Consider the following 16,133-nt stretch of genomic DNA (forward strand, 5'->3'; position numbering starts at 1 on the left):
CCCCCCCCCCCCCCCCAGATACCAGCTACCTGCATTTTGCATCATTGTGCGTCTATTTCCAATTCTCCCCAATGTCTTTTGGCCTCTCTTGCATGCTGTATTTTCTTACTAGTCTGATAGTAATAGGTATCATATCTATGACCTTCCAGTTTGTAGAGGATTTGGACAGGAGACAATATACAGTATGTAAAGATACTTTTAACTACTCAAACCCCTCAGCTGCTTCATCTAGTTTTAGGAGTAGCTTTCTGAAATCCTTCTGAAGATCTGAATCACCCCCAGATAATCTGAGACCTTATTTATTTTCTAGTCTGGTTGTCCAAAGAAAGGTTTCACAATCTGTAGTTCTTTGGAAACTCTTGGTATTTGGCATCCAGGAACTCCAGTTACTTGTATAAGACAGTGACTGAATGAGGAAATTTTGTCTTTGTAAGATTGCACCTCTCTGTAGACACAATTTACTTCTTGGTACAGTAGTAGAATTTCTAGAAATTGGGAATCGACTTGTATTCTGAACTGCTAAGGGTACAAATCTCATTCAGGACAAGGCAGATAGCTATTGTATGAATCTTGTTGGTACTTCTCCTTAGAATTTATAAGCACTTAAGAGGTTTGCTTCTGCATTTGACATTCCCAATGGTTTTGATAGCTGAGAGTTGAAACAAGGGAAATTTTGTTCTCTTTGGAGCAGGATTCTTTGTCTGTTTTTTATCCCATGGACTTCCTACAACAGGGATCGGTGTATGGTGCTTTCAAAGACCTTGTTCCTTGTTAAAAGACGGTACCTTCTGCAAGGAGTTTGTGTTTTATATCAAACCTTTGATGAAACAACCTGTAAAAATAGCGTCCTTTAAGTCAACTGATTTAAGCATATGATGTGACTAGGATGCATAAGAATAAAGACTGTATCATTAAGTCTTTAACAATTCTCTTAAATTCTTATAGTTTAGCCACTAAAGCCACCTCTACATGCGCAGGTAAAGGCAAGACGGGGTCTAATGTGTGATTCATATAATTGCACTTCCTGCCATGCTACATGTGCATGGCAGGAGGTGTGATTGTGGGATCATGCATTAGATTCAGTCGCTTTGTATTGCCAGTGTAGGGGGAGCCTGATCCTGGGCCCCTCTGCCTCGGCAAGGAACAGGCTTCTATGGCTGGGAGCCCACTTGGCTGAGGGGTCTTCCAAGCATGGGGGCCACATGCAGCTGGGACCCAGAGTTCTGCACATGATGGGGTTCTTATTCCCAGCTGCCCATGTGAACCCTAAGGTTGTGTTGTATCTCCGAGCCTTGGGGTTCATGGCAGTAATGATCCTCTGGGTCCAAGGGCTTCAGGTACCCCCAAGCCTTGGGGATTGTGGCTGCTGTGATCCTCTGGGCTTGAGTGTGTCATGCAGGGCGTGGTGTACCTTTGTGGCTGGGAGGCCTGTCAGCTGATGGGTCCCCCAGCCATAAGGGAGAACCTGCTACAAGTGCACATTAAAGGTCAATAGCAACCTTATATCGTGTTTACACATTTTTGAGGTCTAACTTCATAGCTGGTTGGAGCTTTTTATGGTATGAGCTTTGCATGTGTAGCTGGTTTAAATGTAATTATGTAATTAACCAGTTGATTGTGTGGTACCTTTAATATGTAGCGGGGGCCTTAGTCTCTGCCAAAGATAAATATTAGTTAGGCATCTTTGGAAGTTCTTTATCTGGGAATTGTTTTCCCCTGGTATCTTTTTAAACTCCTGTTCTTGGTTTGGAACCTAAGATGCTTTGTCTCCTTCTACTTAATGAGTATCCATACCCTAGAATTTGTGAACTTCCTGGGTAAACCTTGAATCTGTCCTCAAATAGATTCTGAAAACTTGATCTTTAATGGTGTCCTTGAAAATACAAGTAACAGTGTCTCTGTCAGGAATATAGTGGAGTTCTGTGTAGATGAGCTCTGATTTGGATCTGAGTCCTAGTTACTTGAAGTTTCCAGTGTTTTGGTTGAAATTCAGTTCTAGCCTTTTTTCTTGTATTCTCAGTTTTTCCAGTTTTTTAAAGCAGCTTTTTTGAGAGGGCCATCTGAAGACTAGTTAAATAGTGTGATATCAGGTGATATGTGAACCCTCTATAAATATATGTTGAGTGATGTTTCCTGTGCTTCCTGATGAAATGTTTTTCTGTTAGTGGTTACACTAGCAAGAAGAGTTTTAGAAATTTGGGAGACTATCCATCTGGGATTCTTTTATGCATTTTCTTCTAGTGAGGCACTTTTTTCAGGACTTTACCAGAAGGTTGTAGAGACATAATTGGTTCTTAAAAGAGTTTCCCTTACAGATGTTATATTGTTAAGTTGGAGATATTTATATTTCTTTAAAAAAGCATGTCTGTTCAGAAGATAAACAGTAGTAACCCAGTTGTAGTAGATCATAGGGCACTAAGTACCCAGTTCAGATGGTAACTAAATTTTATTTTTTTACTTAAGTGCTGAAAGAATAATGCAAGAATTAATATTGTGAATCATCCTTCTGATTTCTCTTGTTGGGATAATTTATTGCTCTTAATGTAACTTGGGTTTGGCATGTATGTTATGGCTTGTTTGTGTTTTTAAAAGAATAAAATACAAAAATGGTTTATGTGGTATGCTTAGTGCCAAAAGGGTGAAGTAATTGTATTTAAATTTAGCCTAAGTTACTAAAACTTCCATTTTTTGGAAAAGATGGAAGAAAAAGATTCTTATCCTAACTCATGCAATTTGTATTCTGTCTAATAGGCTGAAAAACAAGCAGAAACTGAAGAGACTACAACAATGGTAACACCTGCCACAGTGGCAGCAACATCCACAGTGACTATGGCTCCAAAAGTAAGCCCTAAAAGAGGAAGACCAGCAGGTAACTTTTTTCATACATCTGACTTAAAATATGGAGGGAGAGAGGCAAATAGAAATTGAGAGGATTTGTGCACAATCAGAAGTATTATACAACATTTGATACCCAGTGCTTAAGGCAAACTTCAAGTCCAAAACAATGTAGTGTTGGGCTGAGATACTCAACACGCAAAATGACTTAAACTCAGATGCTGTGAAACAGATATTAATGCTACCACAGAACTTCCTGGTCTGTTAAGCATCCAATAAGAGTCAATTATTTCTATGGAGCATGGCTTAGCAAAGGTTTATATTTTTCACAAGGGCTTTAAAACTGATACTGAAATGAAAGGGGATTTCTACAAGTAATGATTAAAGGAAAGAGCAGGGGAAGAAGAGAGCATTCTGTAACCTGGTTATTTAAAGTCCCCCTGCATGAAGGAGATGCCTATGGAGGTGCCATTTAGAGCAGAACCAGTGCATCTGTGACACCAGAAAAGGGTGTGCAGTAAACCCAAGAGTTAACTGTGACTGAAGTTACATCAGTTGACTAAAAACCACATGTGCCATGATATAGGACAGCAAGAAAAATACTGCTGTGGGCATAAAAGATTCTGAAATGTGTATTTTAATAATACATGTTTAATAGTATCTGAGACTTATTTCATTTTGCATTAAAACCAACAAGGCTGTATTATTCTGGAAACTAGGAACATTATTCTTAATTTATACCATTTAAGATAATTAAGTAAAAAATGAATGAGCATTTTTGAGTCACCAGTTGCGTTGATACAAGATAAATCTGTGATTAAAGGTTTCCAGAGACGAAACCAAATCATAGGTGTGTGGAGTCAAAAGAAATATAAGTAAGAGGAAAAAAGGTGATGTATAAGAGATCATAGCCATATACTCACATATTAAGGCTTTCACATACTAATCTAGTTATATTTTACATAACATTTGAACACCTTCCAGGAGCACATTAGTCAGCATGACTAACATCAGTCATGTTTGTTCTCCTTCTATTTTTCTTCCCTGGCTACCTAGTGTAAAGTGAGGTATTTTGGGGGTGTTGTTTGTTTTGGACTGTCATGCATATGTTTTTTATATCTTTAGTAGATAAGGCAAGATCAAAAAATGTACCTTGAACCTGGAGAGAGATGCAGTAATCCTGGTTTGCAATAATCCTGGGTTCCTGTGAGAGTTTATATTGCGGTCTTTTAGCCACCTTTTGTTTCCCACACAAATGAGCTTTATCTTTTTAAAGAGGCCATAGTTTCTACTCTGAGAATGTTCCTAGAAGAATGCATTTGCTTTGGAATACCTGAGATGTAAGATGCTGTAGGGAGTGTAGGAGCTATCGGGAACAATGTGGGGTTGGAGGATTTCTTTAAAGAAAATTATAAATGGTAAATATCCCTATTTTGATAAACAGGGAGAATGGAACTATCTGCAAGTCCTGGATAATTTGAAAAATATTGCTGCTAATTGTGCATTATTTGAGGGTGGGAGTTAAAGTATAGCAGGGCTTAATTTATAGGTACTTTATTTTACTTGCTTTTTAGGGTGGGCCATAATTACTTTGCAAATATTCTTGTTGAGCAAAAACTCGTTTTAAAAATCACAGGTTAAAATTATGTTGAAAAATGATTCTTGCAGCAGTTATATATGACTGCACTAGCCTGTGATCTGAGAAATGGATAGTTCATTACTCTGATTCACTTCCATCCATCCAGCAGGCATGATAAAAACAAAACTATTTTTTGAAGCACAGCTATAGCTTAATTAATCTTACACCAGGTTGTTTTTGTTTTTGACGTGAAAACTAGGAAGAAATGGAAGTTGTACCAAACTTCAACCTAAGTCATTCACAATTTCTTCTAGTAAAATATAACTTCCTATTTTATTACTTTTAAAGAGATGGGCAAAATATTTTGAACAGCTGGAAGGCATGAGATTTGAAGTGTATTATTTATACAGAGTAGTAGCAGGAGGCACCTAAGCAACAACATGCTTCTAACACTCCCTGGAGAATCTATTGCTAGGTAACGTGCAGAATCCCCTAGTGGTACTGTAGCATGTGCATCTGTTGCTTAGCAGTTCTTACTGACACTCTCAGTACTTCAAACATTGGGTAGCGTATTTCCTAACAACATGTCCACTGGGAACAGCAGGCCAGTATCTCCTGCCAATGGAGACATGTTTTGCCATTTTGGAGAGGAGTGTATCATGTAAAATGTGCCTATGGTACAGTATTTTAAGGGTATGAATACTAGAAAAGTAGTGAAACTATTTAGCGTATCATAATGGAAGTAAGACAATGTTATGTTGTCTGTATTTCTCAAAGTACTTGCCCCTAACCGATATCCAATAATATTGTGAAAGATCACTTTCTCTTTGGGATTTTGGATTCTGTAATACAGGACATATTAAACTCATACTAGCAAGTATACTGTTCTGAACAGTTGTGTTCTTCCTGGGAATGAGCTGGATAATTGAAGTAATTTTCACTAAATTTCTGAGTCTGTTATTCTCTAGCTGTTCCATAATTAAAATAATAGACAGACAGCAACAGGAGATAGGTCACTCTTAAAGCGCACAGAGAAAAAACAATGGGAATCACTGCATTTAAGCCTTGACAAAGCTGTTGAAGTGTTACTGAGATGTTATTTTTTTTAAAGGAATCCTGTTTATAATTTAATATAGGATACCCTCGCCATTCACAGATTTGCAATTTGCAGTTGTGAATATTCATGGTGTGCCACACCAACCCACACTCTCTCCCTGCACAGTGTGATGACACTTTACTGCACTCTGGTGATACTTTTACATTCAGTACATTGCAGTATTTCAGCATTAATCTGTTCCCTTAATCATGGCACCTGAAAGAAAAGTGAATGATAGTGCAGTGAGGATCCCGCCTGTTATCAGCACAGCGCAGTATTTGCGGATTTCCCCATTCACAGGGATCTCTAGAATGTATCCCCTGCAAATGGCAAGGGTCTCCTGTACTTTCTTCATGTGTAAGTTATAGTTTGAATTTTTATGATAATGAAGGCAGACAGGCATTTTGGCTAGCTTTCAGCACTGGCTGTAGACTAACCTGGTCTTTCTATACATTAGCTACAGAAACAAAGGTTCCAAAACCAAGAGGCAGACCCAAACTGGTGAAAACACTGTGTCCTCCAGAGAGTGACATGTGAGTTGGCTTATATAAAATCTCTTTGCATATTTTTAAAGCAAATGATTGTTTTTCATGAGTTAATAGAAGCGTTGCTGAGTTCCTACCCAAAGTTTGTTATGCATGTTACCTTGCTTCAGGAGATGAAGCAAAGAACTGTAAGGATGATGTGACAGCTTAAACTCCTGGATAATAAAAACATTAAGGCCTTTTCTTCTGTCCCTAACTTGCAGAAGTTATGTAGATATTTTTCTTATTTGTCCCTGTATATATTCATACCAGATGCCTACATTTATGATGAAAGAGAGAAGGACCACCCAACAAAAAACTATTAGCTTACTGAAGAGCCTTTTACATCTGCTTTATAAAAGGTCTGCCATTCCCCCGCCACAAAACAGAAATCCAACAAGCTGACATCAGGGGAACCCTAACACTTTTAAGGTTAGGGACAGACATTCAAAAAGCCTGAGCCTGAATTGATTCAATCTTTGCAGGTTATCCTAACCTGGCAAGATTGAATCAGTTTGCAACTGCATAGATGTTCTCTCTGAACTGAGGAATTCAGGCATATGCCTGCAGTGGCTCAGGCGAGAAGCCAGTGGGTGCTAGAGCAACCCTCTCTTCCTTTGCACAGGGCTGAGCTGAGGTGGGGATAGGGTTTGGCCAGGCCCCAGCAGAACACTCTGAGGGAGGTCTACCTGCACCATCCCAGACTTTTCCCTGCTCAAGGGGCAGGAGGTGGTGTGCAGTGTATGCATGTGGTGATGATATGGAGCTTTTCAATCTCCTCCCTGCTTCATCATACTGTCTGCAGCAAACTGACAGGGGAGCAAGCCAGCAGGGGGCTGAAAAAAGTATTTATTACCTCATCAGCAAAACAGTAGCCTCTCTCCATTACTTCAAACTCTTCTTAAACAGCTTACCTGTTGGTTAGCTTCAAACAGCCCTAAGTGGTCACTGTTTTGTCTGCCTGCCCCAGTGAAATTGAAGACAGACAGTCTCACACAGAGACACCTTGGCATTAACTAGCTAGCATATCACATGCCTAGGGGCTGGGGTCCCTGCTGTGGGAGATGGGAGCGAGGGCAGGATTTCCTGCTTGAGCAGTGGGGTGGGGGGGAGCCAGCAGACCGTACTGTGCCTGCCAAGTCTCTGCCAGAGCTTTGGCCAGGGAGCAGAAGGGAGGGGTTAGCCCTGCTGTGGAGCAGAGAGCCCCACCCATCCCAGAGAGCATGCTGGGGGTGTCTGCTTTATCTTAAACCAGCAAGGGGTCTGGGACAGACATTGCAAAAACTGGTTTGAGCCAAATCAGTTAAGTATAATACTATATTCAACCAGGTTTATCTCAAACTGGTTTCAGCCATTTTCAAACTGGTTTATGTGCACTGAACATCAGTTGTTACAGGTTTAAACTAGTTTCTGATCACTTAAATTGGTTTGTGTGTAATGTCTGTCCCTAGCCTTCATGTTTGTAAAGCTTACTTTTCCCTGTCTTGTAGCTTCCGTAATCTTCTCAGTCATCATGATGTTTCAAAGAATGAATCGATTGTTTATATATTTGAAACTTGATCTTTGTGATGTGCAGCTGTATAAGAAATGAGCCTTAAATCTTTCTAGTGTAACTAATTTAAGATTAGTAGTGGTGACCCAAACCCTGGTCCTGTAAACCCTTTTGCATGTGATTAAGCATGTGAGCAGTTCCATTGAAGTTGCTTATTAGAATGTTTTAAAATTGAGTATATGTATACATATTTGCAGGATTGGAGACCAGGTTCTTAAAAATAAGCCTGTATTTCTGAGGCTTCAATCCTCCAAATACTAGAGCATATGATTAAACCCTTTAGACTAGCTAAAAATGAGGATTATGAAGTTTAAGTATGGCCGGTATATAATTGACTAAAATTTTCTTAAACTTTTTAGAGTTCATGAGGAAGATAAGACCAAGAAAAAAGGACCAGAAGAAAAAACAAAAAAGCAGGTGAAAAAAGATGAGGAGAGTCAAAAGGAAGAAGACAAACCGAGGAAAGACCTTGATAAAAAGGAAGGAAAAAAGGAGGCTGAGCCAAAAAGGAAGAACGCTGCCAAAGTGGGCTCTGCATCAGCTTCTGATTCTGAGGAGGAAGGAGAAGAGCAGGAAGGTGATAAGGTATGTGTTCTCATTAATGTATGTCAGGACTTTTTTTTTTTCTTTTAGCTTTTGTTATAAAAGCTTCTTCAGAAAACACTAAGACTTTTTTGATTATTTGGAGAGGACAGAAGTAGAGTGTGGCTATCTAATTACATTCTAATCTAATCACATAGATTCTGTTACATCATCTTTGGGAGTTTGTGGCCTCTCCTTTTTTTCTTCTGGGGAAAGGAAAATAGTCAGGTTTCACAATTCTAACACGTGCACAAGAATCTCTTAGCCCACAGTGGTTGGTTAGGGTTAATTGTGTGGGAATTCCAGGTTCAAATATTTCTGCTGAATGGAACAATGCTGTAGGTCTAAAAATTATGGTGGGTAGGTTTAACTATTAATATTCTTGATTTGCAGTAGTCTAAAGACTCCTTCTCTCTCCCCACTCCAATCCCTAAACTCTGTTAAATGAAACAGAAGAAAAAAGGAGGAAGAAATTTTCAGGGAGCTCATAGAAGAAATGTGTTAAAAAGCCAACATGAGCGAGAAGTAGGAGAAAGAAAGCGCAAGCAAGAAGAGCAGATGGAAACTGAACCGTGAGTATAATTCTTTGTTGGCTGTGCAAACTTGTAGCAGTAATTGTAAGATTAATAAAATGAGACGCAAAATCTGAGAGAGAATTCCTTTTCAAATAGTTTGCAATTATATCTGCTAGTGGTCCCCCTTCCCCCCTTTCTTCCTAGTGCTATTTTTTTCTAATATTTATATGAACAGAGGGTCAATTTTTGTAATTCAGTAGATGAGATGAAGTGTGATTTGGGGGAGGATGGGAGAAAATATTATGATGCTTGTTATATTTTTTGGATTCCCTTTTCCAGTGACTTAGGCTTCCTAACATAAGCACAAAGTTGACAGATTCTGTTTAAAAATGTAGATACTAAGGATGCTTCCCATATTCAAGCCTGCTCTTGTGAAGAAAGAACTAATTCTGTCCAATAAAACTGTTCCGGCCTTTCATCTGGAATATATGAGGCTGAGAGGGCTGGGTCCCATTAACTCCGTGACTGGAATTCTCGTCAGGTTGTGGAATGCATAGGGTCCCCTGGAAAACATTTCCTTCTCTGTCTGGCAGCTGGAGTCCACACCGTCAGACAGAACAAGGAAAAGGTTCTGCCTTATGCTACTCTGGCTCTGCAAAGCCAATTGAGTGATTTCAAGAGCACTCTACACTCAGAAGAGAATTATCACAAACAAGCCAAGCATCCGCATGGAGAGAAGATACTGCCAGAAACTTGGGGGGGGTGGGGACAGTAGAAAGAAATCTGCCCTATTCTGGAGAGCAATTCCAGGAATGGGTGAAGAAGGAGTCACCAGGAGATCATGATGTACCCAGCCCCACAATTAGTGGGAGGGAGAAAGAAGGGGAGAACAAGGTAACAACTCTGGGAGAACAGCTAAGAAAACGGTCCCTCCCTCAACATGTAATGACAACATTTAACTCACGCCCTCTCTCTGCTAACTTTTCCGCACCCATTAACAGAAACCCAGCCTATTTTTGTCATTCTCCTCAGACCTTTCCTCTTTTCTTCTACCACTCCTTCCCTAGAGCACTAAACTAATTTCTCTTCCTGGCTAGCTGCCAAATGGTAAGCATCTCCTGCCTTACCATTTCTTTGCAACTGCTTTAATGTATTATGTAAATTCTGTAGTATATCTTTTATTTCTGCAACAAATTTGTAGTGTATTGTTTTGGTTATACTAATGTATAAAAAAAAAAAAAAAAAGCCTCTTCCTTTTGAAACAGGTGTCTAATTTGCTTCATATCTCTGAGGAACTAAGCCCAGGTGCACTGGAGTAATTATAGAGAGAAGCTGTTGGTTGCAGTATTGGGAAACAGCGTATCATGGACTATAGTGACCAGTGTTGATGCTAAATCTAATATAAAATATATATTTATATATTTTCTGTCTATGCTATCTTTCTGTAAGGTTCTCAGCCAGTTGAATGAAAATAAGATGACTTGTTCTTTGTCAGTTTATCTTAATCTCTAATAAGATGCCCCTTTATATCATTAGTATTGGCCATTTTTATCTGGGCCAAACAGATATTGTTGCTATTTCTCCTTAGGGGGGTCTGTATCATTGATAATAATAAGAAATCCTAAGGACTAAGAAATCCATGACTCCATCATTTTATAGATTATGAAAGGAAAGTATAGGACATGATGAGCATGAAAGGGGAAGGACTGACTTTTTTTCTGTATATCTTCTAACATCTAGTGAATTGAAAGCTTCAAAAGCAGTCAGTATATGAATTACAAAACATGCCCCTAAAGCCTGCTGGGACTTATCAAGCAAAGTGACAACTGAACGTGACGTACTGGAGATTTGTGATAACCAGTGGTTTGTCATAGTTACTGAACGTGTAGTGGAGTATCAAACTTTAGTTTTGCTTCAGGCTAAGATTTCATAACTTTAGTGGGGGGAGGTTTCTTCCCCCTTCCCCCTCACCCAAAGAGGGAGAGCCAGAAGATTTGAAAAATAATAAATAAATAGGCTAAAACCCTTACTCTTTACCCTTCTGTCCTTAAAATTAAAATGCAGTTTGATTTTTATATACAATTGATTTTACAATTTTGATTTTTAATATACAATATAACTAGTAGGATACTTAAGAATTTACTTTGTTTTGTAGATATCTTTACTTCATTACTGTTGTATTGTGCTGTTTTGTGGTGTTTGGGTTTTGGGAGGTTTGTTTTTGGGTTTTTTGGCTATATGATCACTTTTCCCAAATTCCTATGCATAATTGAGGTGGAATCATTTACCACTTTCAAAGTGTACTAGTCATTAAAATGGTCTTACAGTTAAAGATTCTGCATGCACAAATGTTTCATAGGTTACAGCTTTTTCTGTAGAATAAATAAAGAATAAAATTTAGAAATGCGTATTTATTTCCTTGACTTTTGTTTGTTTCCATTTGCTCTGAAAACACTAACTTCTGTTGATAGCATACCTATTATCTGGCCAGATACACTTTTCCATTTGCCAGTAGCATATCCAGTATATTATTTTCCAGAATATAATTCAGCACATGTGAATTCAAGGACTGACTACTTCATTTGCCTTTACCTTCAGTTATGGGAAAGCAAGTTCATCATTTTTATCAGGCATTATATTTGACAAAAATAGATTTCATTTAAGTGACTACAATCCTCTGAAGTTATATTTGACAAAAATGGACTACAATCTTCTGCCTACAGGATCTTCTTTAAATAAAAATGTAACCATTAGTTATACAAGATCAGGGCTTGCCTTTTCCCTTTTGCTAATGTTTCACTAAAGCATCTCTAAAACACATCTCATTAAAAGATGTTTTACATACAGCTTTTAAAAGATGTCAATTGTTGTAAAATCTTTAACATTTTTGATAGGCAGAGTAAAGAGGAAGGCAAGAAACCAGAAGTTAAGAAGATGGAGAAGAAGCGAGGTTAGTTTGAAGAAGCTGTTCAGACTTTTTAAACCTTTTAATTTTAAAACACAGATTGTGTCTTATTTCATCAGTGAGGAGTCTTTGGATCATAAGTCAAGGATACCTGTGCTGTGACTGCTTCCTGCAATTGCAGATGCAGAGCCAGCGTGTATGGTTTGAAGTAACTTCCTTCAGCAGTGCAAACAGCACTTCTAATGCACTTCTGTCTCGGCTGTTGTCATCCCAGCTTTTGATAGTATTTCAGCTGGGCAGCAGTGAGCAGAATCTTTCTCCTTAAGGAACCAAAGGTTCTAGTTCTCTGCACTCTGAATAAGACTGCTATAGGTGTTACTTTGTCCCCCTTGTTGTCTCATAATAGCAGAAAAAGTCAAGAGGTGTGTAGCTTTTAAAGTACTCCTCTACTGAAAACACTTAACTCTGCCAGAAGGGCCTCAGATTCCAGACAGTTGATATAGCCTCTGCATCCTCATACACCAGCCCAAATTCTTAATGAAACTTTTGCAGGGCAGATCACTCCCTTTTTCTTCTCTGCCATTTAATACTATTGTCTTTGGAATCGGGTTGGCCCTGGGAACAATCCAGATCACTTTTTTTTTTTTTTTCAATGCCATCCTCCTTTACTCTTTTCCCCTTAGTAGCTTTTCTTTGTTGTCTGCCCTGTCTCCATTATTTTTAGTAGAAGGCTCAGGATCCACAATGGAGAAGCAGTTGCCCTAGTTCTTTTAGAACCGAGTCCTTCAGTTAGTGTTCCTGTCACTCCCTTGAACAGCCCTTCAAGTGCTTCTATAGTAGCCCGCTCAGGATGTACTAATAGGAATGAGTGAAGCGTTGCTGTTTTTGGAGACCTTTTTTTCAATCTGAACCAGGAGAAGATTGACAGGTTGTAACAAATCTGAGCATCAATATTTGCGGGGGACGGGGAGGGGGCTCTTGCTTAAACGCGTCTGGCCAGATACATTTTTTCAGTTCCCAGTAGCACGTCCAGGATGCTGTTTTCCAAAATAATTCAGCATGTGAATTTAAAGGATTGACTACTTCCATTTGCCTTTACTTTCTGTTATGGGAAAGCAAGTGCATTGTATTTTACCAGACATTATATTTGACAAAACTGGACTACAATTAAGTGACAAGTTACTGCTAAGTTTCTAGGAACCCAGCTAACAACATTTAGATTCCTAGCTGAAGGTTTTTCTAAATGTTTATCTTTTGCTTCTAAACCTGGGGTTAATGATCATATTCAAATTCCAGAGTAACAGTTGGCTATAGCTATGAAAAACTGAAAGCTTATTTCTGTCTCCTACCATAGCATATGCTGAAAAGAGATGGCTTCATAGCTTGTCAACTACTGTCTAACTTTTTAACAATAACAACAGTGTTGTTGAACCAGTTCCTTTTTAAATGCTCCATAATGCTTATGATCAAAATAGTATATTTTGCATGGGTAGCTACTATAGACTGCTTAGCCACAACTGTTTTTAAAAAACCTTTTCTATGCCAGGAAATCAAGTTTGTTGAATTTTTGGGGGGTAATATTCTGGCTCAATGGATCAAACAGTCAAAATATTATTTTTAATCTTACAGAAACATCAATGGATTCTCGGCTTCAAAGGATACATGCAGAAATTAAAAATTCACTCAAAATTGATAATCTTGTGAGTATGCTGTGTTAGTTGGTGTACATGCATAGTGCCTTTAGCTAATATGTTTTGGAATGTATAGTTGAGATCTGATCCTGTGGGTGTTTTGAAAGGGGAAAGAATTCCTGCCGTTTACAGAGTGACCATTCTACTTAAATGAGAGTACTATAGACGTATGAAGAGCCCTTGGGTAAGCATGTTTAAAAAAAAATCCAAAACAACAAGATTCGTCAAAGTGGGTTCTAAAATTTTATTTTACTTTTCACCATTTTATCAGTTGTTTAAAATTTTTCGCTCACCTTGGACAAAGAAAATAAACATTTTGAACATGCACATTTCTTATGTACACGATTTCTAGAAGTGGTGTATTTGCATACAACTAAAACCTCACAACATCAAGCTATGTAGGGGACCGCTTAAATTCTATTATTTTCCTAACATTGCCAGTCTTCAGGTTTTAATTAATGATGAACATACAAGTGTGTTCTGTTTTTGTCTTTAAAAATAACCAAACTTACTTTCTGATTATGAGCACTTGGATGGACTTTGAGTGTGCTTGTTTGGAGAAACTTCCTGAAATGTACAGAACTTGTGAATTTTCTCTCTTGGTTACAGCTTAGGATTGAGGGAAGGATACTTTTTCATCTGCTTCCTTGTTGGATATGTTGTTCTTGGTCTGCCTCTCTCCTGCCATTATGTGATATTCTAACATAGGTGGGAGAAAAGGTGGATCTGGCCAGCAGCTAGACTCCATTTCCCAGGAGCCCCTGCCTGCATGGCTGGGGATGGTCTCCATGGAGACCCCAGCTGCTGTGCTGTGATAGCATAAGGCTGGGGTTGCCATGGAGACCAGCCTCAGCTGTGCTGGCAGGGTGCAGGACAGGGAGCTGCAGGTATCTTGTGGCAGGGGCAACTTGGTCAAATTGCAGTTCTGCCCTGGCCCCAGCCATGCAGGCAAGGGCTCCTGGGAAATGGAGTCTGGCTGCTGGCCAGATCCAGCCCATGGGCTGGACTTTGCCCACCCCTGTTCTAACAGCAGTGAAGAAGCAAGTTGTTAGGGTGCAGCTGGCTGTTGGGTGGGGGGAAGAAAGGAATGGGACACTGTTTTTAGGTCCCTGCTTGCCTAATTGCTTGTGTTGCCATTTCTTCACCCATCATATGGGAAATGATATAAGGAAACTTGACTGCCTGCTCCTCATGCCTCTGTCCCTTGTGCTGTTTCCAGAACCAACAAGCAGCAGACATTTCAGCAGCCCCTGATGGTGGCAGCTTGAACTGTAGCTCAGTACTTGGGGGTTCAGTCTGGCATCTGCTGGCTGAAGCCAGACCTACAGCACCATCCTTCAATTGGGAGTCCTGAGCTGTCAAATGCTATCAGACATCATTCCCAGAACTCATGCACAGAAAAATGTCCAAGAGCCGGTAACACTGAAATCCAAAAATGGGGTTTAATTGTCATTTAAGATTTAAAAAAAAAATACCTGTAATACTATTTTTAACTTTTTAATTTTTTAAAATTTTATTTATTTTTATTTATATGATCCTCAGTTTTATCTAAATACAGCGTTGCTCTACTGGCCTGGCCTTATTGTTCTACGTCAACTAAACAAAATTTTAAAATTGAGTGAATTTGTATTGGTGTAAAAGATATTAGCAATAGTCTTTCTTATGGGTTTATAGTAGTTACACGGTATACCAAGTATGTCATACTTCCCCCTTCCCCCTCCCTCCTTCCTAACCTGCCTCTGCCCCCAGCCAGATCCAGATATGGTAGCAAAGCAAGTGGAAGCAGTGGGAGTTAATGCAGCCATTGCTCACCCCCCACCTCCAGCACATGTTGCCACATGACACTGTAATTTTGACATCCCTGCAGTATGCAATCATAACAAGAAAAAGATTGGTTGCAGGGTAGAAACACACTGTTCATCCAGAATGTCCCACCTGATTATGCTTTATCATTAAGCCAACATGAGGTCTTAGTCCCACCTCTTTCCTTGCTGCCTTCCTTAAAATAAATTTTGGCAATTAATAACATCCATGTATATGTGATTGAAGATCCACTTTGGTTGGAGATACCTAGGAAACAGCTTGTTGAAGAAGAATAGTGAAGGCAAGAGAAGGACTGTAGTAGGATTTGTTTTCACCTTGAAAGCTGGTGTTAGAATTTGGCATACGTGGATATGTGGATCTTACTCATTTTAACCATGATATTAGATGTTATCAAAAGTATCAGAGGAAGAGGGAAGAAAGGGCTGAGGAAGAGGGCTTCTCTGGTGAAGTCTTGAGGATAGCTGAACTTGTGGAGTCACCTTAAGCCCAGTATTTTCACCTTGGGTATTAAAAATGTGAATTCACAGAGGTAGCAGAAAGTGCAAAGCGAGTTTTATTTTTGGCATTAGTACCAAGTTATGTGTAACTTTAGTATGGGTTACAGAAGAGAACTTAGATTTGACACTTTGAACCAACTGCTGTGTGTTGAAACCAAATGCTGAAGTGTTTGAGTCAAGCTTAATTACTGTATCTCCTATGAAAATATGAAGTACTGTTTCTTTGGCATATGGTAGGAATTAGTTGAAGTTGTCTGGTGTTCTCATCTATAGAGCTGGGTGTGTTGATCATTTCCATGTTCTACTAAGGTTTTCTAGCTGCCAGTATTTTTTTTTTCCTTGTCCCTGAATTTCTGATAGAAAGGCTGCATTCTTGTTCTGAGTAAATTTTCCAGGTTTTTCTCCAAAAATGGAAACTAAAATCTAGATAATTCTGGTTTCTGAACATTGTTTTTAACAAAAATGGATCTTAAAATTGCAATATATGTATCCAAAACCTTTCTTTCTTTTTTTCTTACCAAACCATTTCTCAA

General features: G+C 39.0%; 1 protein-coding gene across 4 annotated transcripts in view; it reads left to right on the forward strand.

Moving 5' to 3' along the window:
• The window catches only part of PSIP1 (PC4 and SFRS1 interacting protein 1), a 55,886-nt gene that overhangs the window by 24,741 nt on the left and 15,012 nt on the right, over window positions 1–16,133 (forward strand). For 2 of the 4 annotated variants that reach the window (XM_019517558.1, XM_019517559.1), the window contains 6 exons: window positions 2,752–2,869; window positions 5,968–6,043; window positions 7,946–8,171; window positions 8,622–8,740; window positions 11,578–11,633; window positions 13,218–13,288. In XM_019517558.1, coding sequence (XP_019373103.1) covers window positions 2,752–2,869; window positions 5,968–6,043; window positions 7,946–8,171; window positions 8,622–8,740; window positions 11,578–11,633; window positions 13,218–13,288 — 666 coding nt within the window. The other 2 variants (XM_019517560.1, XM_019517561.1) reach the window with 2 other exon arrangements.

Source organism: Gavialis gangeticus, unplaced genomic scaffold, assembly GCF_001723915.1.
Source record: "Gavialis gangeticus isolate Ggan-Ray unplaced genomic scaffold, GavGan_comp1, whole genome shotgun sequence".
Classification (NCBI taxonomy): domain Eukaryota; kingdom Metazoa; phylum Chordata; order Crocodylia; family Gavialidae; genus Gavialis; species Gavialis gangeticus.